Here is a 26903-nt window from a genome sequence, read left to right as displayed (position 1 = left end):
TCAAATGTTGTGCACATTACAACAGAGTAAAAAATAAAAAGCTCAGCTCACATTCATGAAAAGCTAATTATGTCAGTGATTGAGTAATGACTTAAACCAATTTATTTATGTAGTTCCTTAGGGCCAAGTGTGGAAGACCGGTCCAGGCTGGAGAAGGAAGGTGGTTCTAAAGCTCCAGTGGTCTGGAGAGTCACTGTGTTGGAGAAGGTCCTGTCTTCGCTTTGTTCCCATCATAGACTGCTACTCTGTCATATTTTAAAGGACATGCAGGAAGATTATAACATCTCTGTAACACTGCGGGATGCTCACAGAAGACAGTTTACGGCTGGATCTCTCAGTTGCCATGCTGATAAAAAATCACTTAATGAGGCCCCAATACTTACATTAAGTGACTGCTCAGTAACTGCTGGCATTTGTTGTAGAAAAGCTTGTAGGCTTCCAACGATTGCATTTTCTCCTCTATGCGTCTGTCTGAGGAACATTCATAGCAATGCCTGCCAAAATACATCTATGGCAAGTGTTGGGCAAGATATCTGTTCTAACCCCACTGTTTGTTGTGCTCACTCAAAACTACCCTCATGCCAGCTTCAGCACAATGGTGATCATAACTACATTTCTCTTGTAAAAGAAACTCTAATCACCCATCAATGTGATTGTAACTCTCACAATAGATGCCATAAAGGAAGCCGTAGCCCCTCCCCACCACCACTATCACCAAAGCCAGTGGACCTGGACTGTAAAATAGCGGTAAAGTCCAGTATCCTACAAATTCAGGACTGCAAGTCATTAAACATGGCACCACCTCCTCTCTTACCTCACAGAACTGAGGATGAAGATACAGCTTTGTACTCTAACACCCCTCTTCATGTGGGATCTCCTGATGAATGTTGTGAAAAGGTTGCACTGTTGCCTACACAAGCAGAGAAGGAGAATGACCACCACTGTGGGTCTTTTTTAGATCTAATTGATAGAGTCACTGAAAAGTTCAGAAGTATCCAACCTTCAGAGAAAGAACAAAATCTTCTTGCCCATGCTAGTCAAATATCCAAGACAGATGACACACATTTGACAGAAATTATAACAACTGTGCTACACAACAGTAGTGACAAAGATTACAACCTTAATGAGCTTTTACAACAGCATGTAGCCACTGAACAGCGATCCCCTCAGACACGTTCCCGTAAGAGACTGGAAACGTTAGTTGCCATGAGCAAGTCTCCTGATCTTCCATCATCAAGAAGACAAAGCTTACAAATCAAAAGAGATCTGGCCAGACTTAGTCAGACTTCATATTTCAAGAGGAACATAGGGTTTGAGAGAGATGGGTCCTTAAAAACGGGTAAAGCTGCACAGGTAACATACTCTCTTGTTGAACAGTCAGATTGTAGAAAGTTGGGCAGAATTCCCAAGGCAGGGGACTCAAAGCCTGTAAAAGATACCTTAGAAAATTTGACCACATATGCACAAACTAAGGAGACACCAAATAAACAAAAGAGGCAAGAAACTCAACCCCAACTTGTAAGTCTTGAAGAAACAATGCCTCTTGATGATAGGGCACAATTGCAAACAACTATTAGTGACCGGAAGGTAAAAGCAAAAGCTCACAAAGAGAAAAATCTGACTATTCAAGTTGGAAGAGCCAGACGAAATATTGTACCACCTCAGCGTTTCTCTTCCTATGTAACTGAGCCACGAAAAATGTATTTTGCAGCCTGTTTTTCAGAAAGTATATTCACCAAGCATTCCCTTAAGGACATTAGCTCAACAGCACTTGGCTCTACAGAAGAAATTGCCTGGCCAAATGATATATGTGACAAACACCCTTTTCAAACTGATGATAAACGAGAAGACTGTGATGTGCCACAGAACGTAACTTCATCAAAAAATCTGATTTCATCCAAAAAAGAGCAACCGTGTGAGCACAAGGATAATGGAAGGAATCCTGATAAAGAGAGTGCAAGAAAAAGAAAACCATGCCAGAATTCTACTTCACCATCAAAAAGATCTAAACGCCATATGACCAACAGTCTAAACACTGACTCACAAAATCCTACTGAAACTATGTCTAACTTTACTACAACTGAGAGTGGACAAGAAGATAAAACAAGCCTGTCTGGACTGAAATATGAAAGTCCAATAAAGCTCATGTTTGTTTCCTCTGTGACGGGTGAAGATGGTGTAAAATATACTCTCAAAGCAGCTGCTTCAGGCTCAAATTCCGACGGAGAGATGTTTGATCCATGCGTGGATTCCTCATGGTCAGGCAGTGCCATCGATGAACATTTCCAGGATACAGTCCTTGAATCAGTTTCAGGGAGAACTGTTGAACATGGTGGAAACAAGTACACTTCAACAAAAGTGGTTTCATGTGATGCAGTATTGCCCAGTTGTTCAAACAATGAAGATGAAATCCAAGAAACACTACCAATTGTACATGAAACATCTCCAGTAAAAAGGCGTCCTGGGCGCCCCAAAAAAATAGGACCACATATTGTGAAGTCTGTGAAACGTCCCATCGGCAGACCTCCAAAACCCAAAATAACGGACTTCTGTCCTTCAACTGGTACAACCGGTTCCAGTGCAGTAAATCACAGGACAACAGAAATGTCTTGTAAGGATAATAGAAATAAAAATCTAAAAATCACCATAGCGAATGGAAGATCAAGAAGGGCAAAAAGAGTTGTTTCTGAAGATTTGAGCAATATCCCAGAACATCAACATGTTTTTGAACTATTAAATGGTGGCACACACAGTGAAATATGTTCTAGAAAGAATAGTAGTAACGATGAACTGCTTAAAGATCACCATTTTGTTATGCCTATTGAAGAAAGGAAATTTGTCTCTTCAGGCAGCAACATCAAATGTCAAAGACAGAGTGACATAGCAGTGTCAAGAAAACCAGGAAGACCTCCCAAAGTCAAAATTTCTGGGATCTCTGTCACTGTCACCACAGGGTCACCAAGGCAAAGAAAGATACATATAAAAAGGGACACAAATGATTCACATCTGCGCAGAAAGACTCTTATTGAATTTCAACCTTCCAAAGACCAGAAGACAATCTGCATTCCTACTGATATTCACAAGGATGTAGTGGATGCACCAAAAGAACATAGTCAGAATACCAGAGGGCAGTTCGTACCAGTGAGGCATTCTGTTAGAGAACGCAAACCCTCCATTCATTTGCTCCACTCTGTTGCTACTGCCAGATCCTGTGCATTGGTTCGCAGGTCACGAAAACTACTGCTGAATAAGGTTAGCTGTGAATCCAGCCAGAACACAAAGAACAACCAAGAGCAAGGAGAGCTCCCAAAAAATGCACTTTCCACGAGGACCAAGAATGTCAGTTGCATACAAGATGTTCGTTTTTCTACCATTTCGATGGACTCCATTTTTTCATCAAATGAGGGCTTCAGGTGGTGGCCCACCTTAGCATCACCTGAAACTTTAAATGAAGAGTTAGCTAGGAGGATCAAGCTAATGTCCAACACTTGGGTATCAGATGTTGGGTATCAGGCTAACAAGTCAGAGGAGATTAAATCAGATTTTAAATCGAAAACTTGTGAGAAGCTCAGAGGTTCTGCTAAGAAGTCTGCTTCTGCCATCAAAATGCTTTTTGAGGGAAACTGTAATATGGAGAAACTCTGTACTTGGTTTATGCAATCCACAGAGACTCAGTCCCTTGCTATTGTAAAGAAGACCACGGAAAAAAATCCTAAGGATGTCTTTCACTACAACCTCAGCAGACCCAATTGCAAAGGCAATGTTTGCCCAAGTCCACAAGCAGAGAGACTCAGGAAACATGTCAAGAAATTTGCTAAAGTTGTCCCAAAGAGTCCGTCAATGCACAAACAAGCACAAGAAATGCTGTCCAAATCAACAAGATTACAAGCCAAGAGAAAGCTTTTTAATACATCATCGTTTAAACAGAGGCATGACGTTAGACATAGAATGTCTAGGTCTAGAAGCACATGGGTTGTCTATAGAACAGCTCTGCTTAGAGCGAGGCTAAAGTTTAAAACCAAGCCTAGGACAACATTAGGAGGTGATATGGCACACAAAGTGTTTGGTGATCAAATGAGCACAAGGACTTCAGGTGCTGAGACTCCAGAATTATGGAAAGAAATGCCTAACTTGGTAGGAAGGACATCCAGACCAGTCACGAAAGTTCAAAATGCATTAAATCTTCTTGTCAAAACTCCTCAGAAAATAATTGGGATTGCCGATATTTCAAAGCAGAACAGAATCAGCTCCAAAGCTTGGAGTCCAGAGTCCCTAAAGCAGTGCAGGGTGTTTCTGAAAAAGATAAACTCCCCAAACACAAAGTCAGCGACAGAGGAATGTAACATTTGCACAGTAAAGCTCTATGATGTCTCACATCAAGAGGAGAATGAGGATGTTTTGGTGGGAGGGACACCTCCCAGTACAGTTAACCTTCCAATACAGCTGCACTCATCCCCAAAAAGCCAGAGAAAGGGAGGAGGAAAAAGAGGCAAACAGAAAAGTTGGAGCACAAGTCCATCTTCCCCAACAAAAATGCTCAGACAATCGAGGAGCAGCAGGGGTGTTCTAGGAGCAAGGTGGTGTGACTTTGTGCTCGGTAAGTCATCTTTTAGCATTATTTCACTATGCCTTAGAACAATGGCGTTATTTTAATGAAAAATTTCTAGAGCGCATTATTGTAGCGCAGATGAGAGTGCTCGCACTTAAAACGTGTCTCTGTGACCTGTGCACTCACAAATCTCTATGCTCATGCTAGATATTAACTATTTTCGCTCCTGAATTAAACATGGTCAAACGATAAGCACTTTTAAAAAGTTGAACATATTTGTTCATGTCCTTGATTTTTTTTTTATTGTTGTATTTAAACTATGTATAAACTGGTTATTGTACATCGTTTTACTAGGCCCACTTTATCTCTTTTATGTTTGTATTTTGTTATTTTCTGTGAAAGCATTGTTTTACAAGGGCCACTTTATCTCATGTTTGTATTTCGTTATTTTCTGTGAAAGCACATATGCATCTCTCTGTATATTACATTGTAAACCGTTTTAAAAGGCTAAATAATGCTTAAACTAATCGGACCTCCACGACTGATGAAAGTGTGTGAAATATAATTAGCTGGGAGGGAAGTGAAACAGGAATTCAATGCTGGAAACAGTCAAAGATGGATCTTTAATTTCTTTCCAGTTTAATCGTATTTGGCAATGGTAATGAAATGTAGCCTATATTAGAAATTGTTAGGAATTGGGTGCTTGGATGATTTGTACATATAATCTCTGTCCTGGTTGGTCTCGGAGCAGTTTATCTAAAAACAGCATATTATCTTCTATGGCTCTAAAGACTTCATATAAAAGATCAGTGTTATGTCACAATATGTCAGATACCTCAACTGAATTTAAAATTACTGTATAATAAATAAATTATAAAGAAATTACAGATCCATCTTTTAAATCTGATTGGTTGATAATTTTTGACGACGTTTAATTCTGGTGTGAAAAGAGTTATCTAGTGCATGAGCATAGAGAGATTTTTGAGTGCAAAGATCACGTTTTAAGTGGGTGCATTCTCTGGGCGAAAGCATCGTTAATCTGAGCAAGTGTACAGTTTTGTGCGAGAGCAAAGGAAATTCGTCTGTGAGTGAAGAGATTTGCACTCGTGCATTATATTAATGTGCTTTCACGCTAGACAAATGCACTCTTTACATTTGTCATTAAAATATCACCATATAGACATACTCTATGCAAGTTCGCAAGTGCTACTTCATTCTAGCAACAGAAGCTCTGTTTTGAGCATTAATAGTGTTAGAACATGCCTCTACACTAGAAATATCTGATCCAGAGCCAGACACCGGATCCTTTCAGAAAATATGTTTTGTCTGGTAACGGAACTAGTCACCAAAATTGTCTAAAACCCAAAATCTGTTAATTAGTCCTGTCTGGTACTCAAAACTGTATTAAGTCTTCTATCAGCCAAGAAGTTGACCAAGTAAAGCCAGCAAAGTGCAGAATCATAGATGAAGTTGTGATGATATTAAAGGAGCAGAGTTTATTGAATAGTCTTAGTTGCATACGTTTCAATGCTCCGATTTTGTCTGAAAAATACAAATCCAACAAGGGTTATTACACCACAAGCAATAGCAATGAAAAATTATGGCTTTATATCATCCCATCAAGGCATAGTTGAATTTAACTCTCTCTGAAAGTAGTACTGAGGTTTGTTCCTGCCAGACCAGTGCAATAGCCCATGTCAAATAAATTCAACCTGACTATTGTTGTTGACTTAGCACTCCTATCTGCATACTGGCATGAAGTATGTTTCTGGCTTCGGTAAAGAATGCTTTGATATTAGATTGAAAAGTTAGATTTTTTTGCAGTGTTTACTTTGTATTGATTCTGGTAGTGTGGTACCAGAATGGTCTGCTTTCAAAAGTATATTTATTGTTTTTTAATCATTTGTGCTTTTCAGGGTCATTGAAATAACTTGGGACCAGTTTTTGGACAAGACATGTTCTTGAACTCTATCATAAGGTGCCTTTCGACAGTGGTCTGGCTGAGTATCACAAGCATTATGACACGCAACCTCTGCAAGCATCATGTAGCAAAAAAAACAAAACTTTAAGACACTTGTTGCACTATTTAAACTTCTTTTGTTTTTATGTTTGTAAAATGTTTTATTCACCTTTTAAAATCTGCTTTGAATTTTATTTTTGATGCAGACCATGAGATCTAGTTACATGAAGGAGAATCAAAGGTTACAAGAGCATTATGCAGTTTGTTTTGCCCAAATCTCATAAGAGTTGAACATCAAAGCAAACTTTTATATTTCATTTGAGGTCATTTCATTTTTTTTTAACACTTCAGAATCTTAGAAGTTGTTAGAAGATCTTTAAAATGGGATTTTTGTGAATATTTCAGTTTTAAAACATTGCTGATCTTTTTTAAGTTAGGAGTATATTTAAGTCTTTTCTTATGTGCCGTTAATGTGTCAGACAAAAATTACCCACTTAAAATAATTACAATGCATTGTGGAATTTTGAAAATGATGGTAGTGAAACCTCCTGTGAATTTCACCTCTTTGCCAAGTTGTGGGAAATCATTTAAGCATTCATTTACATCCAGGTTCATGTTCTCATTGCACTACTAAACTGCTACCCATTCCGTTTTATTCCTGACTTTAACCATTATTATAATGTACAGTGTATTTTTGGTGCAATGTCTCGCTCTCAAAAAGATGTAAGATTCTCTCTCCTTTCTTTTAAATTAAAAGCTTTTAAGATGATCCAGAGGCAAATGTTCCCCATTGTTTCTTAAATACAAAAACTTATGTTGTGCAAATCTTAATTTGTGATCTATTGCAGTATGTGACATCTACCTCCTGAAATCTACTGGTAAAGCATGGTAGATTGGTCTAAACTGATAAATCTTTTGTTGTAACCATGTCATTCCTCTAGACCTCTACCAAAAACATTGTTTATACAGCCTGTATGTTTAGTTAGTTATTTAAATTGCTGTGTTGTTTGTTCTAGTTTCCATCTGCTGTTACCAATCTGTGGCCCTGCCCCTAAGATTATAGAAGTTTAAAAGCGTTGATGTCCGCTTAGTCCATTTAGGTTCCTTGTAGCAAAACTGGCTTGCATCAGTGCACTACAAGTCCACCTTAGATGTATTTAGATGCATAAAACTAGTTGTCACCTAGATTATTCTATTAGATTTTAACCATTGTCTTGATACTTGTTAGCTAGAGATGTTTGTTCCGAAACTGCTGAAGTTATTTCCATCATATACATACTATGTGCCAACATAAAGAGGCTTCCATCCACTGCTTTAGGGCCTCGTTAACCATTCAACCTGCTGGAGTAATCCAAAAGTACAGTCAAAAATGGTGCATTCTTTATACCTATGCCAACCATATGCTGGAGTTAAAGCTTAAGAAAATTGTCAGAAGACCTTCTGTATATATCATATTTTCAGATCTGTAGTTTTGGCACTGTAAACTTGTTACCTGGTGCTATATGTTGTACATGAACATGCAAATTATGTACACATTGTATTTTCTCTGTTTTTATATTTCAAAGAATTCGTCTCAATCGTTAGAACAATAAAAGCTCTTGCAAACTGATTTTGAGTAATTGTGTTACATGGCTTAAACATTTTTATTCAGACTAAAATGCATACAAAGGAAAGCAACTTTTTCTTTCAAATATTAGCCATTATTAACATACACCAACTGTTTATAGTATCATAGGATCAGTTACCTTAAAATAGTGAACTATAAAAAGTTAACAGTTTGGCTCAATAGCTCTTACACCAACAGTGTGCACCTTGAGCAAGTAAATGAATGTTAAGATGACTCCTACCCAAAGACAACCTCTTGAGAAGTATGACATTCATTTTGACAATCAAGACCTCATTCCAGGTTCAAAACTGTAAATAGTATAAACGGTTACACTAGTCTCATTGTATTAAAATTTTGCAGTATATATTTTCTTAGGTAAATCGGAAGAAACTGTAGGATGTAAAGGGCCAAAAGCGGACCTTAAGTCCTTCACTTATGAACCATTGGCCTCCTGGTTCATAAGGGCAGTCAGATCCTGCTTCGTTTTATCCAAAGCAGCAATCTTGGCTCGGCGACTTGGTCGCACTGATGGAGGCGCTTCAGGAACATTTTCTTCATCACTATAGAAAGATTAGATGGAAAACAAAAGATAAGCAACCTACTACATTAAAAATGTACATTTGAAATTAACAACAAAACGATTAGTTTATATGTAGAATAAACCAACCCTTCATCAGAGGACAATTCTGCTTTATTAGCTAACTTCCCATTCTTTGCAGTGGAAGCTTTTTTCTGGCCTGAAACACAGCAGAGTGAAAGTTAATACAACAATCACATAGGAGAAAGATTCACTTATCGCATTTGACCAAGTGAAATAACTCCACCTCTTTTTGCACGTTTAGGTTTGATCTCCTCTTTGGTCACCTCTGTAAGGATGCACAGATAGTTTTGTTAATGTAACATACATTTAATACTATAGATATAAGAAAACCACTTGCATTTTTATGCTGAACCTGAGAAAGAATCAACTATCAGTGTCAGAGATTAATTGTATTAATGCTCCCGGGAATGGATTTTAAAGGGCGTTTTAACCTTTTATTAACAATTATAAATGTTTTACTAAAAACATCCATGTTAGATGGATAAAGACTGGTAACATGTGTTAGCTAGTACCTGCAGTGTTTTCATCCAAGGTAAGCAAAGTTGTGTCCTGATTACTGCCTGATTTGGAACAACGATCTCCATTTAGCTGGTTACAAAGCTTCTCAATAACCCTTGTACAGTACTTATCTTTCACTTCCTGTAACCCACACAAACACACAAGAGAAACAGTCACTCAATCATAATTGCTTACCTTAATGGCAATCTAATCTGATCAGTTTCTGCTTAATCTGCTGCTTTTATCCAATGCTTCTTTTCAACAATTTAGAAGATCACAAAAGAGACATAACTATGGAAGTACCTGTAAAATATCTTTTAAAAGGAGTTGCAATTCACTGTTAGCAGGGCCAGGTTCAGTGTTAATCTCCAGCCAGCTGAGAGTTTTACAGTACAGACGCACCTCAGGAGCAGAAATATCCCTCAAGATTTCATTACAAATACGCACTGCCAGAGAGTCATGCACAGACACAGCCTGCAAAAAAAGTTTGATTATTTACATAAATCATTAAGTGCTTTGAACAAAACCCATTACTGTTGTGTTTGTAAGTGTGCATGTATATTCAAGTGTACCTGTACAGCAGCAGGTTGCACAAGAGCGCTTGGTCGTGTTAGTTCAACAAACAGTTCAGCCACATTGGATGCGTCTACCTCAGACAATGGAGATGTCACCGGAGCATTGAAAAGAGTTCTCATAGTTGGTAGGAAACTCTCCTCCACACATTCTTGATTTGTTCTAGTTTACAACAGTTACAGTAACAATAGTCTTAAATTTTAATGGCAGCATTAACATGTACACTCATTATATTAAAGGGTTAGCGCAGTAAGTAACAATTTTCATTTTTGGATGAACTATTTCTTTAAATAAAATACAATAAATATTTACGATTAATGAAGGGAGAATCTCCCAGCACGTATACCTGCTGGCCCGTGCATACAGCTGTAAGAATACCCCCAGGCAATGGCGCAGTCTTTGGTCATCCTCCGTTACAGGATTGTACCACAGCAGAACCAGACGGGACAGCAGCTTTGGGCTTAGAATTCTCCCACAGTACATCAACTTGGCCAGACCCTCTGCTGTCTCCGTGCGGAGCTCACAGATCTGAAATAATGACATTTCATTTGGTACAGCACTTGCTTCATTTAGGCACATTGTCAAAATGACTGCCAATCAGCGTTAGCAAGTTGCCAACTTAAGGAGCTGGCAGAAAAACTAGGCATTGATGTGAACTAAGCTTTAACAGTTGTCCAGCGTAACGTTGTTGTTGTTTTTTACAGCAAAGTTGACAATTTTTTATTTTTGTTCAGTGGAATACTGCCATCTCTTCCCTGATGAAGCATAAAATAGCGTGGGTCCTGGGCAGTTAAGTTGTCCAATAGACCAATTTCAGTGTTTGCAAACAGCAATGACATTGTTGTGGGTGGAGCCTATCTGGTGGCAGAAAATGACGGTTTTAAAGTAGCAGTCTATGGAAGCCATTCAATAAAAGAATAAAAAAAGGTAATTTTATATTTAAAAATTCAGCTGTTCACACAATTTCAATATTATATCGCTCAATTCTGACAAGACATTTCCCACACTTCTGGCTTTTTATCCTCAGAACTGACAAACTCGTAATAGAGTTAAATCAATTCATAAAGTCTGAACTAGGAGATGAAAACTGACATTTGCTAGAAAAAAAAAAATGATGAAATAGGTAAATGTTGTAGGAATAAATAGTATTTCACGATGTTACTGTAGTAGGGCTAATAAAATATCTCCCCTATGAACTGCACATGTAAATACTATGTAGATGACTAATTGTATAAATCAAATTTATGCTGGGTAAATGAAAATTTCTATCCATAGTTTGTCCATTTAAACATCTGCGTTAAGCTTCATGGATTCTTTGATGACCGTATTCTATAAAAAATTATTTGCATTCCAATTCTGATTTGCAATGGAACAACATTGATTTTGTTTTTCTTATTCCATGGATTATAACATGGATTTCCCTCTACTTGTTACCAATGTTTTGTAACTGTGAATTCTACTCCAAACTAGTCTATAGCCAGACAAGTTTCAATTCTTCAATCACAGCAATGAGCAAATAATGGTCCAATCAACTAGACAAAAATCAAGTCCTGATCTCTATATTTTGTTTCTCGTTCAAGAAACAGTTTGACAACTGTCACTTAAGGCAGGAATCATTAGGTTTACTAGTGATAGCATTGTTCCAATACAGCATAAGTAATAACATAATGGATAGGCAGTACCTCACTATCAAGGAATTCTGAGAGCATCTTCAGAATGCTTTGGACTGTACTCTCCTCCTCAGTTTGCTGTTCAGGCTGTCCATTACTGTCTGGTGAGTCAGGTGCTTGTGAGATAGGAGCAGACTTGTTTGACAAGATGTTGAGGCCATTGAGCAGAAGCTGGTCAATGAGAGCTCGGAGGGCACTGATTCTGATTTTAGGCTCATCTAGTTGTGTTATCTAAACAAAAATAAATTACCTATAAGCCACTAGGCCAAAGTGAATTAATTCATCTTTATAGCAAGCGTGTTATAAATACCTGCAAGAGCAGCACAAGGTGTGTGTTGGCAAGGTCTTTACTGTGGAGAGCAGCCGTTCCCAAACAGATGACAGCCATGTTGCGCACAGCAGGGTTAGGGTTGGACACACTTGGCAGAATCTACAGTAGAATTGAGAGATCACTTTTAAGTTACATTCCCATAACTGCAACCCTAATGAAGTATTGCACTAATTTTGGGTTGAGAGTTCAGTAACCAAAGTGGCTTGTCCTATACCACAGAATGGCAGGAAATGGCTTTTAAAGTGAGTGCTTTTGTGAGTACTGTACCAGTGATTCTATCAGAGCATTCATGGTAGGGCAGATTCCTCTCTTGATGTTAATTTGCTTGAACAACTCGGCACACATTGTCAGACACTTCAACAAGGTCTCTGGATCACTCTGTGGAAAATACACATTATATTAAGATTATATTAAGTGGGATTATTTAAATTCAGCAATCAAGTCTGTACGTGTCCATATATTGACAGCAAGGCAAAGTCAACTATTCAGAAATGTCCACCTATTACTTGTAGCTAGGGCTGGGACAACGCGTCGAGGTCATCGATGACGTCGACATATTTCAAAAATATGCGCGTCGATTCATCGACCTGTTTTTATTTCTCTAAAAAACGTTTGCAAAACGTTTACCTTATGTGCGCTGAATATTCTGCTAAACTTTAAAAATTGAAAGTAAAACTGAAACCAAACTAAATAAAAATGTTTACAAAATAAAAACTAAAACTAGCAACAAAATAAAATAAAAATTAAACAGAATTTTATAGCAAATTTAACAACTAAATTAAAAGCTATAATAACCTTGGTGTGTGTGCTTGCTGCACGTCTACATTTGACATAACAAACCAGAGCACGCAAAAGAGGTGATGTGAATGGCTATTTTTTCCCTGACTGTCATGTGTGCGGGGCTCCGCTTTTATGAGAGGAGAGGTTGAGAAAACACAGAAAAAGTCTAAAGTCTAAGCTTTTATTAAGTCCAAGAATAAAATGATTATTTTACTTTGCATGTTAAATTTGACTTACAGAACTTTTGTGCCTTTTTTCCGTAACAGTTTGGAATAAAGAGGGGAAACTTTTACTTAACCTTTTCAGAGGCATATTGTTTTCATAGACATATCTAGATGTATCACTATAGGATTTTCTAGCAATATATTGATTATCGCAGAATCATTGTATCGTGATCTCATCATGAGCCATGTATCGTGATTCATATTGTATCTTGAGGTACACTGCGATTCCCACCCCTAATTTTCAATGTCACATGATTTCTGAAGGATTATTCTAATATACAATTTTTTTGTTCAAATAACATTTCTTATTAATAACAGTTGAAAACATTCTTTTATATGCATGTTTAACACAGGCCTGCGAGTAGGTGCTGTGCAGGTAAACCTCACTCCCCTAGCAACTGACACTAGTGGCTTCAGTCATTTAGTCTCCTTGTTAGTGTGTCCGTCTCTCATGCCGGAGACCAGAGTTTCGAGTTCCATTTGGAACGAAAATGAGGTGTGGTGATGAGGACCAGGGAAAGAGGGGTTACACATGCAAGTATGAGTGTTTGTACCTTCTCCACGCGCTGCTCCTTGATATTGTCAGCAGACTGTGAAGCTTCCAGGGTGAGCTGGTTCTTGAGCTCCTCAAGCTGAGAGATGGAGTCTTTCAGTACAGCTGCGCGACTGAAGTCCTGACAGCTGATGCATTCTTCTAGAGTCTGCTTCGCCTCCATTATCTGCACTCGGACCTCTGCCAGCTATAGAATTTTTTAAATATATTTTATTGAGGGCAATCATATGCAAGTTGTTGATGTCACTTAACAGCAGTGGTGTATAAGGTGTCACTCACTCTGACTTGTTTTCTGCGTTTCTCATTCTCATCCACAGGTGCAGAGATGGGCAAAATGGGCTCTCTCACATCAGAGATTATTTCAGCAACCTGATGAAAATATAACCATACACATACAAAACAAACTGTCAGCAAATTGCAGTAGAGCAACTTTCTGCATTAATGAGCAGATCTCAAAGGCCACATTTACATAATCAACCAACTACAAATTTTTCAACCATCTAAAAGTGATTAATCTTGTTGTATGCATGAAAAACACTTGAATCTATTTTTTTTTACCACTCAGTTTGGGCCTATTTAAAGGGGGGTGGGGGTACAATGGTGTTTCATATATTCAAAATTGAATATACGTTAATGGAAACAACACATATTATAGCTCCACTCAAGGCACGCCTCCAGGAGCTCGACTTTTTCCAGAGAATCAGAAAGCTGTATTTTTCTTTTATAAATATGATAAAACTAAAGACTTTTTGGACATATAGTGTAGTACTGCATCCTTCACAGGCACTCAAGATTAACATTAGATTAGGTGAAACGGTGTATGTTATGTACCCTTTAAATCTTTGTTTGAAACTGTATATATACACTGGACCTACAAGTAGACCATTCCTCAACCCCAGTCCAGGAGACCCCCTGCTCTGCACATTTTGTATGTCTCTCTCATCTGACACACCCTGTTCAGTTCAAAGAGTCTGATTGTCAAACAAAGACTGACCATCCGAATTTTCTGTGTCTCGTCTCGCAGAAGTCCAATTAGTTTCTCCACTAGCAGACCAATCAGAGAGGTGGGCGTGTTGGGCATCACAAGAATTTCCTGTAGTACTGCTACCATACGCTTCCTAGAGCAGTTCATGGGATGATTAAAACTTTAACATAACACATTTTTAATGTAAAGTAAATGTGCAAAAAAAAAAAAAAAAAAAAGTCTTTGTCCCACAGAGGCACAAAAAAAAAAAAACATACTAGACACATTTTCTAAAATATGTTTGATCTGCACTGATTAGTATGAGACGTATTGATAACTCAGACCTGCCCCCTTCTTCTGAAGAGTCCAGACACCCGACTAGCAAAATCAACTGCTGTCCAACAAACTCTTGGGTCATCGCCATCTCAAGCTGTGTCATATCAGCTTTCTGCTCCTCAGACAACCCAGTAATGCTCCTTAGATAACTGAAACAAAAATGCTTTCGTTATTTAACTGGGTTTTCATTTGCAAATGTTTAACATTAATCTGAATTCAAAAGAAAATAAATAAGCACATTTAAAAGGGTTACGAGAAACATAAGTGAAAAGCATAATCACCTGTACAGATACTCAGCAAAGATGGCCGCCTCAGGGAGTAACTGCTCCAGTAATTCCTCACCCTCATTTCCTTTACTCTTGACAAACTCACACAACGCTCTCCAGTACAACACATTTTCACATGTTAGGGAGTCCACAGGAATTAATTTCCTGTACAGAGAGACATATACATTTAAGCAATAAGACTAATGTTAAAAATTGTCCAAGATACTCTGATATACTGTCAGGCAGTGCAGAAACTCAAAGTATAAAAAATTACGTAACAACTGAACATTACTTTGATTTTGAACTAACCCTTTTATAAATATTATATACTTTTTAATGAACACAAAATAAAAATCTCTTTTATTATCTCTTAAAAGTTATCATCTACAGCACCGATACAGATTTTTTGAATAGCCAATACTGACTGGAAGGTCCAAGATCTGAAGGCTTTTTAAAATGGCAAATATGGGAAAAGCTAGCTAAATGTATAAATACAATGCTTCTTATGATAGCTGAAAGCAAAGAATGATGTAATAAGCCCCAAAATATTTACATTTTCATATTGTATTTCCATAAAACTTTTCTCGAATTCCAAATTAATACAGAGAAGGCTGTTTTGATTTATGTCACAAAGCTGCAGCCACTGAATTAAGCTTGTTGCAGTGTAAGGGTTCAAACAGCTGACCTCTCATCCAGCCTGACACCGTTCTGCAAGAGGTCATCCGGGCTTGTCGCCATGGAAAAGATGGCATGTAAGGTAGTAACAGCAGTTTCTGCACAGTTCTCCACATCCAGTTTGTGCAGCAACTGCAAAACATCTCCCTGCACCAAGCGAAGCCAAGCAGGCAGCAAATGGGTCTTGACGACCTCCTTTACTGAGTCTGAGGGAAATAGACATGATTTGTTTTATTGACTTTAACTGACCTGTCAGCAACATGGCTATTTCTTGGCAAGCACAGCGCAATATAAGATACGCAATTTACAATACTAAGAGTAACAACAACAAAATTATTCTTAGATGGATTCAGATGATTCCTTCCCAAAATATTTCTATTAATTATATCTTGACTGATATGTCTTTAAAGACTTGGAGGACCGTGTTATGAGATGCACATGAACTAATACTGGTGTCCAACTGGATTTTTTGACAGTTTGACCAACAAACACTTTACTTCCTTACCTGCAGAGTCACTGAGCCCTTCATGCAATAGACTGACTCTCTGAGCAATGCTCAGTGCTCGAATATGCACTTTCTCTGCCAGCACCTGACACACATACATGAACAAACATAAGCACACATTACATTTGAACTTATAGTGTGCACTACCATTCAAAACAGAAACTCACACAGGATCAAACAACAAAAGGGAGAATAAATTACAGAATTTTAATTTTGACAATTTCACCTGATAAGCAAGTTTCCTGACTTTCTCTTTAACATCCCGGGTACGCTTGTAGATTTTAGTAAGTGTAGAGACCGAGGGAGCGATGCAAGAGAGCACAGCCCGTCGAACCTCAGGGTTTGAGTCATTTTCCAAAAGCAGAACATAAGCTAAAAACACAAAATGAATCACTTTTTCATGGATCATGGATCAGTAATGAACTTGTTTACTTGTAGCTCAATGTGCTTTAGCGTGGTTTTAAGTAAGAGCATTCGGAGTACCTTTAATAGTGGGGCAGTCTGAGTTACTGGGGTCCTGGAGTCTGGCCATGGCCAGTGCTGCCTGAATCCTGACATTAGGGTATTTGTCTGTGACTCTGATCAGCATGGCCTCATGGATTCTATCACAGAGACCATCATCAATCTGAGCATTCTCACTGAGACTGCCCAGCAACTTATTCACCAGCTGACAAACACGAAACCGCACAGCATGGCTGTTCGCACCATGAGACTGAGGGAGGAAAAAAAATATGATAAGGATAAGAAAACTTATGTAATCAAGTAACGCTATGATGAGATATGCTCTTCAGTGTGATTTTTCTCATGCTAAATGTCTGTATGGGTGACACTACCTCTAACAGGAAGCTGAACAGGAAGTTCAAAAACTCATTCTCGTCTTCTTCCTCCTCCTCTTCAGCATCCTCATTAACAGGAGTTTCGAAACTAGCAGCAAACTTTGTGACAAAATCAATGACATTCTCCACTGCTGGCTCCCGGGTGTAAATGATCATGGCATACTTCAGGCAGCGGATGAACTCCTCGTGGAATTCAGTCTTATCTTCCAACTACACAGAACAGAATTAAAACAGATCTCTATGTCACAATGTTTTTCAATGTATTAGACAGCAATGTTGAGGGGGGAAAAGGCCATTCACCTACAGTAAAAATGCATTTGTGAAACATTAAAAAAATTTTTGTTTTAAATGCTATGTCTTGTGATGGCAAAGCTGAATTTTCAGCAGCTATTCATATTTTCTGGCATGCTATGCTCCAAGGTATTATGGTGGAAGATTTATTTGTATAATTGACAACTGAATTTATAAATAAAAATTTTTGTGCTACTTTATTTTACTTAATGAATGTGTATTATTTGGCTTCTTAAATTATGTGAGTTAATTGTTTGTAAAATGAGACATACATTAGCCCATTATTTTTGTGATTGGTTGTTAACTTTCATATTAATTGGATAAATGTATCAGTCAGAATTCTATCAGTATTCTTAGATGGACAGAAGATTTTTGGAAAAATGTAATCAATGTAATGTACCTTTCTTGAATATAGGAGCATTTAAAAACAGACCAAAAAAATTATGAATGGTAGTGTATCATTATATGTAAATCTACTGTACCTTATTATATCTGTTCTTCAAACTGGCAACAAGTTTGGCCTTGTTATTATGAGCTTTCTGTGCTCGCCGGAAAGCCTCCTCAATCTCCAGATCACTGTCTCCAGACATGTTGATGTTACTAAAACACAAACAGAAATTACTTGCCAGCCTAGCCTACTGGTGTGAATGAGTGATATTGGATGTTTACAAAACCAAAACACCCAATCATTTTAGACAGACAACGTTACCCAAATGGAACATAGTATAAGGACACTTGCTTGAACATGCATTTTAGTTGTTATAGCGTTAGCTGTTAATAACACATTGCACAGGTTAAAGTTAATTAGTCACAGCAGACGAGTTAACTTACGACAGAATCATTAAGTTACCTGATCTTTCCTCGTCCCATCGGACACTTAATGATCTAACGTAACGTTAAATAAGGAGTTATTCATTAAATGACCTACCATATACGAAACAACACGACGATGGTATCCCAAACTAATAAAAACGAATACAAGAAATGTAACTTACTGGCAAAATTGCGGAGTTAAAAGTCAAACTCCGTGTGTGAAACAGAGCTGTATTTGTGCTTATAAAATGAGCGATTCGATCAACTGTTAGCCCCGACAGTTTGCATCAAAACAAAAATCATAACGAACTAACTCATAATTATCATTTAAACGAATTAAAGTTTTCAAACCATTCGTCTTTGTTAATGACTGTGTAAAATACTTAGTTTTAACCAAGATATTTTGTAAAACATACTCTACCTGCGGAAAATCGCTTTTGAATTTCCTATGTTGAATAACGGTGAACGCGCCACTTTTCGAACTGTCCTCTCGCGAGAGCAACCTTAGACCCGCCTCCTTCAGCCTCTGGCTGTCAATCATAGCCAGCTGTGGCCAATGAATAAAAACGCGTGGTTGCATCCTTGAATTAGTTAAATACGTGGGTTATCCTCCAGGGGGCGTTCAGAGGCTTAGTAAGAGCAGCGTTCAAATCTGTTCAGCAGAAGCTCTCGTTTCAAATCTCAGGACGTGTTTTTGTCTCAATGGATGTCTTTGAGCACTAATTAATATATATTTTTAATTTTATTAATTCGTTTAATGGAGCCTGATAAAGAAATGTCTTTACAATGACTGGATAAAACTGACTTATCCTGTACTTACAGACACCTGATAAAAATATAATAAATTAATGTTTATTTTATTTTTTACTGACGGGTAATCCTGAGAAGTAATGTCAGATTTTAGGAAGCTCAACTCCTTTGAAGGCAGCAAAACATTTCTGATCATATATCATATATCTCCTGTAGAATGATGCGAGTATGAATACTGACAGTGTATCAAAGCAGTCTATCAAAACCCTGTATGCGTTTTCTGATTACCAATACCATTATGCACATTACTATGCAAACTTGGTTATAGCGAAATACGCTTCATACGTGTATGAGGATTTCACCTTTCACGTTTGTTTTAGATAGCCCACGCAAGTAATTTTCTACCTTCAAAATGAACCTGGCTCTCTTACGTCCTCTACTGTTCTGAGACAAAGAAAATCCATTTGTTTTTATATTTTTAATCATTTATTTATTTCTGTGATTTTGTTAATAACAAAAACGACTTAAATCTTTATACACTCACAAATTGAATGACTGTGGTATCATAAGACACCGCGGCTGTGGAAATTGCGCGAGCTTATGTTTGTTGTGCTTTTGGGCGTGTTGGTGTTCATGGGAGGGGCCGAGATTACACTGCAGTGTGACCCGCCCGTGACTCGTAATGTAAGACTGTAGTCACGCCCCGGGTGAGAGACAGGTGTACGGGCTGGGGGCACATGCCGTCAGTGAGTCGTGTCCCGCGGGGTGGCGGAGCGCCGATGGCATTATCTTGTGCGCTGTGCGCTCACCGGAGGCAGCTTCACGGCGGAGCGGGAGAGTGTTCGCCGGTCGCTGCAGCATGCACAATGCTTTCGGCTGTCATAAGGACTCTACCTTCAGGATCACGTCGATGCAACCAGGGTATTGCGCAGTCCAGTTTGTGATTGATCAGCGTGCTCTAACGGGTTATTATGGCTTCCAGCTCTGGGAAGATGAACCTACCCCCAGGCGGCAGCGGTGCATGTAACGGGACCGCTATTGCGGATATCACCAGTGGTGTGAATGTAGAACTCTATGATTATCAAATGCACACGAAAATGTGCAAGAAAATAGCGCAGCTGACAAAGGTAAGCACGTAATTTTAATACTCAACTAACGGGGCACTTTATCTTAATTATCCGTTTTCTAGATATCCGCTCACATCCGCAGATGTGTGTACACACACACACACACACACACACACACACACACAAACACAGAGACACATAGGCTACAGTAGGCTACATATATGCAAACACAAAATGTATGTTTTTGCTACCGAACATATTTTACGCTTAATTATTTACATGTACTTAACGACTGTTTAAGACTGTAATAATAATAATGTTATATATATATATATATATATATATATATATATATATATATATATATATATATATATATATATATATATATATATATATATATATAATATTAGTTGTCAATGTGAATTATATATAGGCCTAGAAATGATCAGTTGGTGCTGCCTTACGCACTGTTGTTTTTTCATGGAATGCAACAAGGTTTTAATGCACTCGGCGTCGCTTCACTGTCTTTCCATTACAGGTGATGCAGAACAAGCAAAGTGGAATCCAAGACAAGTCACGATTTCAATAGCCTAGATGTTTGGTTGAATATATGCGCGTTCATTGAGTTTATATAGTTCACGGCGGACTACTGAAGTTCACGTTGCAAATGGCTCATCTAAAATAATCTGACCCATTGGGTGATCGCTGGCAACAGAAAAGTGCGATTATTTATTATCAGGTTTATATGTGTGTATAAGAACTACCCCTTCACAAGCAAGCAGCATCCAGTTGTTATGAGGTAAACGCGACAGGACAGTTTGGCAAAAGACAGTTCTCTTCTACATTTCAGTTGAGTTAAGCCCAGAGGTGGGTAGAGTACCCAAAAACTTTACTCAAGTAAAAGTAAAAGTAATTCTAGAAATATTTACTCAAGTAAAAGTAAAAGTACTAGTCTTGAATAGTTACTTGAGTAAGAGTAAAAGAGTATCGGATAAAAAATCTACTCAAGTAGTTAGTTACTAGTTACTTTGGGTCATATATACGGAGCCTTTTTTTATATAGATATATAGACAAAAAATGTATGTAATGTATGTGTGTGTGTGTATAAATGTATATATTTCATCAGCCTTTAATCCAATTTATGTAATTTATTATAAAACCCTGTCTGTTTAAGTAACAAATATAGGTGTCATGCCATAACATATTTTTAATACGACTGACTTTATTTTAAATGTGAATTTAACATTGAAAGTTAATGTGATATAAATATTGCTACTAATCTTTCATTGTTCAGAAAGAGAGCAAATAACATTTACATTATTAAACATAATTTTCACTGACAGTCTAGATTTCATTCACTCTCAGAAACTACCATTAAAATCACTGAAACTGTTAACACTGTGAAATCAATATCTTAATTATAGATTCGTACACACATCTGCACTTTGTTGTTTCTGACGAGAGAATTCGGCAGAAAGAGGTATTCAGTAAGTGAGCGAGTGAAGGAAGCACCGGCATTTCAGCGATGACTCATCGGAACACCTCTGATTGGCCTGATTGCATTCAAAAGCTCAACAGAACCGTGTGTGATTGGTTAATGCGCAGCGCTGTAAAAACGCGTCTGTCTCTGGCTCAGCGCCAGCAAGCGATAACAGATCTGAATTTAGCAGCTGATGATAGGACTTGCTGAACGTACTCGCACTGGTGTGATTGTATTAAAATTAATAAAATCTTAATCGGCTATTCTTTGTCTTTTGGAAGCTGCATTCAACCTGTTATAAGCCACACACGTACAACAAACTAATGTCACAGTGGTATCGTGTACTGTAATCGAATGTAGCCCAAGTTATTACCTGTTAAACAGTAGACAGCACACGCGTTCATCTAATAAGGATCTCCATCGCAAGCAAATAATAGCCTTTGCAGATTAGCTTTCAATTCAGTGCAGTTCCATAGCCCCGTTTTCAACGCTGCTAATATTCTTAAACGTTACAACTCTGAGTGAACCGCTTCAGAGCTCAGCGCGTGCAGCATGGAACTGAACGACTCAATCAAACTGATTCATGAACCAATTCACTCGTTTGCCAATTGGTTTGATCAAGCCTTTGAACAGAGTTGACTCAAAAGAATGAATCATTCGCGAATGGGCATCGCTCATTGTCCAGAGAAAAGTAGACGGCGTGTTTGGAATAAACTGAAGCATTTATTGCATTAAGATAAAGTAACGAGAGGGGCGTCGCCCACAGTAACGAAGTAAAAGTACAGATTTTTCCCAAAAAATGTACTCAAGTAAGAGTATAAAGTACCCATCTTTAAATATACTCCGAAAAGTATTAGTTACCCCGAAAAATTACTCAAGTAAATGTAACGAAGTAAATGTAACTCGTTACTACCCACCTCTGGTTAAGCCACATTTGTTTCAGTTTTGTGTTGGTTCCACTAGCAAAAATAAAATAAAATACCACACTGGAATTAATGTTTGTTAGGTCATACTGTACTAGTGCAAAAGTAGGCTATTATCTTTTAAAAGCTACCATTTTTTGAATTGTGCCAATATTCAGTCAATATTGGGACAGTATTGCATGACTGCAATAGAAAAGTGTATACAACTATAATACCGATTGTCACTTTTGATAACAATATATGCTACAATACCAAATACCAAAGTGACCAAACAATCTGTTTCACAGCACACTAAATTAAATGTATGTGAACAAAATTAAACAAAATGTATTGATGAAACACAACTTCCTAGATGCAAACACATTTAAAAAAAAACTCCCTTTATACTCTCAACAACTGGACTTTGGGGTTTCAGTTTGAATGATGCATTTTTTTTTATATATTAAACTGCACCTTGATGATGTATGATAAAATCAATAGCCATTATTCAGTCTGACACTGCCTGAAAAATGAGTGTCCTCTTAACCAACAATGAAAAATTACTATAAAACCTTAGGTTTCTACAAATAATTAATAGCTAGTCATTTGGCCTTTACTTTTTTCAAACTCTTATAATTTTTGGTCATCTTTATTAGGACTCTAAAAGAAAAATTAAGAGTTTATTGGCAAATATTGTTTGTATTGTTTTTTTTTAATTAATTTGAATGAAAAACATGATTTTTGAAAACTATTAAAAACAGAGTTATCTGTTTTTTGCAAACTCTTCAAATGTTGCTTAAAATAAGGTTTAAAATCTTGTATTCTCTTTATGGCCTTGGAATAGAACACTTAAATATATTAAATGTACAATACTGTACATCCAAAAATGTACATCCAAATGTCACTTTGGATGAAAAAAAAATATACATTGAAATACCAAAATATCAAACAACCTATGCATAGTCCTCACACTGAACACATGAAATTAAAAGTTAATGAGCACAAAATTTAGTTTAGCAACAAAAAACTTCTTAATAGAAGCAAATGCATTTACACAAAATTCCCTATATTGTCAACCTCTGGAGTTTCAGTTAGAATTTTTTGTTAAACTGAACCTTGATGATTTATATTAAATTTATAGTGCTAAATATATCTGTCGCTGTGTGAAAAATAATGACCCTCTTGGCCAGTTATAAAGTATGAAAATGGAGGTTAAAGGCTTTACACTATTAATGGCTAATGCATACACAGTCTTTTGGATCTGTTAAGGTGGGAGACGGGAAGTGAGAGAGTACGTATCAGGTTTTATTAGTATGGACCTTAGGGAAGATGCCATATTTGCTGAGAGTGAAAACAAGGCTGTGGGGGACGTAAGCCTTTTCTATGGACATTTTTCATCTGGAATTGATTTCTGGAAAGCATTTTTTATTTCTTTTATGTTTAATAGCCAGGTATGCAACAGTGCAAGCTAATGAAAGGCCTGTATGGCCCCCAAAGCCTCGTTTTTATTCTTATAAAAAAAAGGGGGTTTGCCCTGACTAAGGTCCACTGGGGTTAGGAACATTGAAATGGCAGCACTGTTGCTAAACAAAATAGGTCAGGGCTCAAAATTCAAACCTGCTATGCTGTGCGTGTGTGTGAATAGGCATGCAGGAGTGTGTATGTGAGAGTATGCCTATGAGCTTGAATGTCACAGCTGTGTGGAATCCCTCTCTCTATCATCATGTTAACATACTCCTAATAGTTATCTTTAGCTGTGTGTTTGTTTGTGTGTGTGTCTATTAGAACAGATGTGTGAGTCATACCCTCTCTACATTCGGCTCAGCTTTTTGTGACACTTAGTAATGCTACACACCAAAGCCACACTATTTATACCAATCAGGAGCATAGGAGATTTGATCTACTTCAGTCTATTATTGGTATTAGAACATGATGGGAATGTCATCATGGGTGCCATGAGTCTAAATGCTAAAAAAACTTATGAAAACTTTAAGGTCCAAACAGGGGTGTGTTTCCCATACAACAACGTAACTCACAGCTAACTGTTACATATTTTGAGTTTATCATTTAGTTTACCAATGTAGGACTTAGGGCTGCATGATTAATTGATCATGCACATCTTATCAGTAAAGCTAGTTCTGTGATTAGTAGTAAATCTCCAGCACATGGTTTCAGATGGAGCAGCATTCACTACAAAGAACCGAAGTTTACTGATAAGCTATGCAAAATCGCGTTCATATTTGCAGATGATCTAAGTGCGCAATTATGAAATCGAAGCAATCGTCTCTGTGATTATGAAAGCTGTTTCATAGCTTGTCAGTGTACTAAGGCTCTGTGTGTAGTAAATCCTGCTCCATCTGAAAGCATATGAAAATACCACATTTAATAGCATGTTTTTACTCCAAACTCACTTCATAATTTCAGACGAGTGTTTGAAATAAATCCTTCTGTGAGATGATGTGGCTTCTTACACCAAATAAGGCACGCAACATATTTCATAGTATTCTAAGCAGTGATAAATGCTATATCGGTTAGCATTGCATTATTATATACTTTATTATAATACAAATTCTAATAAGACAAGCTTAAAAAAACAAACAATATATTGTCGTAGTCGTTGTTTATTAGTCACGTTAAATTAATGAAAGCAGTTAAAGGATTAGTTCACTTTCAAATTAAATTTTTTTTTAAATTTACTCACCCCCATGTCATCCAAGATGTTTATGTCTTTCTTTCTTCATTCGAAAAGAAATTAAGTTTTTGATGAAAACATTCCAGGATTATTCTCCTTATAGTAGACTTTAACAGCTACCAAACGGTTTAAGGTCAAAGTTACAGTTTCAGTGCAGCTTTAAAGGGCTCTACTACACGATACCAGACAAGGAATAAGGGTCTTACCTAGCAAAATGATCTGTCATTTTCTACAAAGAAAAATATAAACAGAAATGCTCGTCTTGCACTGCTCTGCGATGCGCGTCCACAACTTTAAAGTTTAAAAGTTCATGCTTGACGTAGGCGGAAGTTCTAACTTTATCAGGGTTTACAAATGAGGAGAAGTAGGACGTTCAAAAGTTGTTGTGTGTTCAATGACAAACACATTTTTCTTTGCACATTCGACTTGTAAACACTCGGTACTTAAGTCGGTACTTAAATGGAGAGTCGATATAGGGGGTCCTGTATTATGTGCACTGGTTTACATGCTTCTGAAATTCAACAAGGACTTTATTCAACAATTCTCTGAGTTTCTCGCTAATATCGTGTCTCATTGTGATAGACTGTTGATTCTTGGAGACTTTAATATTCGCCTTTGCTGTCCATCTAAACCGCTGGTGAAAGAGGTTTTATCCCTCACTGAATCTTTAAATCTGTCACAGTTTCGAGTTTCGAGTCCTACTTCGAGTCCTACTCATAATTTGGCACACTCATTGGATCTGGTGTTGTCATATGGCTTCCCCATAACAAACCTGAGAGTGACTGATGCTGTTTTTTCAGACCATTTGACAATTGTGTTTGAAATTTGAAATTTGTGATTCCCCCACATGCTCTCTGTCTGTAAGTTAGTTCCGTTTTATTCAGCCGTTCAGAGCACTATCAAGCAAACTTTGTGGATGTTGCTGCCTTTGACAAATTAAACACCGAAGACATGGTGGAGGTTTTTATTAATTCCTGCTCCATTTCTATAGATTCTGTTGCTCACCTTAAGCTAAGGAATGCGAAGGGAAAGGACTCCACTGTTAAATGATCATACCTGTGTTCTTAAACAAGAGTGTCGTAAGGCAGAGTGAAAATAGAAAAGTCCAAAAAACTCAAGTGTCTGATTCAGTACTTAACTAGCTACCAAAAGTCATTTAAAGAGGCTAACTCTGAATTCCTATCCAAACTCATTACTGAAAATGCGAACCGACCGAGGATTGTTTTTAAGATTAAATCATCCAGCTGTGAGTCTGATGTAATCTCGGCTCGTCTTTTTAAGGAAGTGTTTGCAACCCTGAGTCTGGCCGTAACGGGCATCATTAATAGTTCTTTTGCAGATTGAGTTGTACCAGCTAGTTTCAAACATGCTGTGGTTCACCCTCTGCTTAAGGAACCTCATTTTGACTCATCTGTCCTCAGACTTCAGATCTTTTTCTTAATTTCCTTTTATCTCAGAGCTATTAGAGAGAGTTGTTTATTGTCAGTTGAATTCCTATATCAGTATGTTCAATGTTTCAGATGATTTTCAGTTGGGTTTTAGATCACTGCACAGCACAGAAACTGCTCTGTTAAAAGTAAGCAATGACTTTTGCAAGTTCTCGATTCTGGTTCATATGTGGCCCCTTATTTTGGAATTGGAAGTGAACCTTTCAATATAATTGATCATAGTATTCTGTTACATCAGTTGGAAAAGTTGGTGGGTATTCAGGGGTCTCGCTCTGGAGTGATTGACCTCTTATCTTAAAGACAGAACCTTCTCAGTGAACACTGGGAAGTTTTCCTCTTCATCTGCTCCTTTGTCATGCGGTGTGCCTCAGGGGTCTATTTTAGGTCCTCTTCATTTTTCACTTTACATTCTTCCCTTTGGTGCCATTTTTAAGAAATATAAGATTTCATACCATTGCTTGGCTGACGATACACAGTTCTATCTTCCAGCAAAAACTGACAGCAGTGAGTCTTTGGATGTGCTCTACTAC

At 37.6% G+C, this 26903-nt stretch overlaps 3 protein-coding genes across 10 annotated transcripts in view; 2 read left to right on the top strand and 1 right to left on the bottom strand.

The window, feature by feature from the left end:
- Window positions 1-8118, top strand: part of LOC113044105 (ligand-dependent nuclear receptor corepressor-like protein) — a 29601-nt gene extending 21483 nt beyond the window's left edge. For 2 of the 3 annotated variants that reach the window (XM_026203722.1, XM_026203723.1), the window contains 2 exons: window positions 114-4597; window positions 6466-8118. In XM_026203722.1, coding sequence (XP_026059507.1) covers window positions 114-4597; window positions 6466-6479 — 4498 coding nt within the window. In that variant the 3' untranslated portion in view covers window positions 6480-8118. Of the gene's footprint in view, window positions 1-113; window positions 4598-6465 lie in introns of those variants that run through there. The other variant, XM_026203725.1, reaches the window with a different exon arrangement.
- On the bottom strand, window positions 8119-18549 carry LOC113044110 (condensin complex subunit 3-like). 6 transcript variants are annotated; one of them, XM_026203735.1, is made up of 23 exons: window positions 18453-18470; window positions 18069-18103; window positions 17701-17818; window positions 16925-17137; window positions 16575-16803; window positions 16318-16463; window positions 16092-16176; window positions 15597-15792; window positions 14927-15076; window positions 14654-14794; window positions 14340-14463; window positions 13625-13714; window positions 13347-13532; window positions 12056-12166; window positions 11768-11887; window positions 11470-11688; window positions 10134-10315; window positions 9787-9949; window positions 9518-9688; window positions 9229-9355; window positions 8940-8981; window positions 8783-8852; window positions 8119-8675 (listed from the first exon to the last, which is right to left on the bottom strand). In XM_026203735.1, the coding sequence occupies exons 2-23, from the start codon at window positions 18086-18088 to the stop codon at window positions 8549-8551; spliced, it is 3030 nt and encodes a 1009-aa protein (XP_026059520.1). In that variant the 5' UTR covers window positions 18089-18103; window positions 18453-18470; the 3' UTR covers window positions 8119-8548. The 6 variants fall into 6 exon arrangements, with proteins under 6 accessions (XP_026059520.1, XP_026059519.1, XP_026059521.1 ...); XM_026203734.1 differs by lacking the exon at window positions 18453-18470 and adding an exon at window positions 18214-18444; XM_026203736.1 differs by lacking the exon at window positions 18069-18103 and having other exon boundaries at window positions 18453-18549.
- Window positions 18550-19427: 878 nt separating this feature from the next.
- fam184b (family with sequence similarity 184 member B) overlaps window positions 19428-26903 on the top strand; it is a 32607-nt gene continuing 25131 nt past the window's right edge. Inside the window, exon 1 of the mRNA XM_026203726.1 lies at window positions 19428-19908. Within this exon, the coding sequence (XP_026059511.1) occupies window positions 19753-19908 (156 nt within the window). The 5' untranslated portion in view covers window positions 19428-19752. The remainder of the gene's footprint in view (window positions 19909-26903) is intronic.

The sequence above is a fragment of the Carassius auratus genome, chromosome 26 (genome assembly GCF_003368295.1).
Source record: "Carassius auratus strain Wakin chromosome 26, ASM336829v1, whole genome shotgun sequence".
Lineage (NCBI taxonomy): Eukaryota > Metazoa > Chordata > Actinopteri > Cypriniformes > Cyprinidae > Carassius > Carassius auratus.
This window is presented reverse-complemented; position numbering and strand designations above follow the sequence as displayed.

Excerpts from the sequence above, each read along its gene's own strand:
- LOC113044110 (XM_026203735.1), bottom strand. The coding sequence starts at position 18,088 with ATGGGACGAGGAAAGATCAG. Across the intron at positions 17,819-18,068 it reads ATGGGACGAGGAAAGATCAG|TAACATCAACATGTCTGGAG; the intron begins GTAACTTAATGA and ends TTTGTGTTTTAG. Across the intron at positions 9,950-10,133 it reads CTGTATGCACGGGCCAGCAG|AACAAATCAAGAATGTGTGG; the intron begins GTATACGTGCTG and ends GTTGTAAACTAG.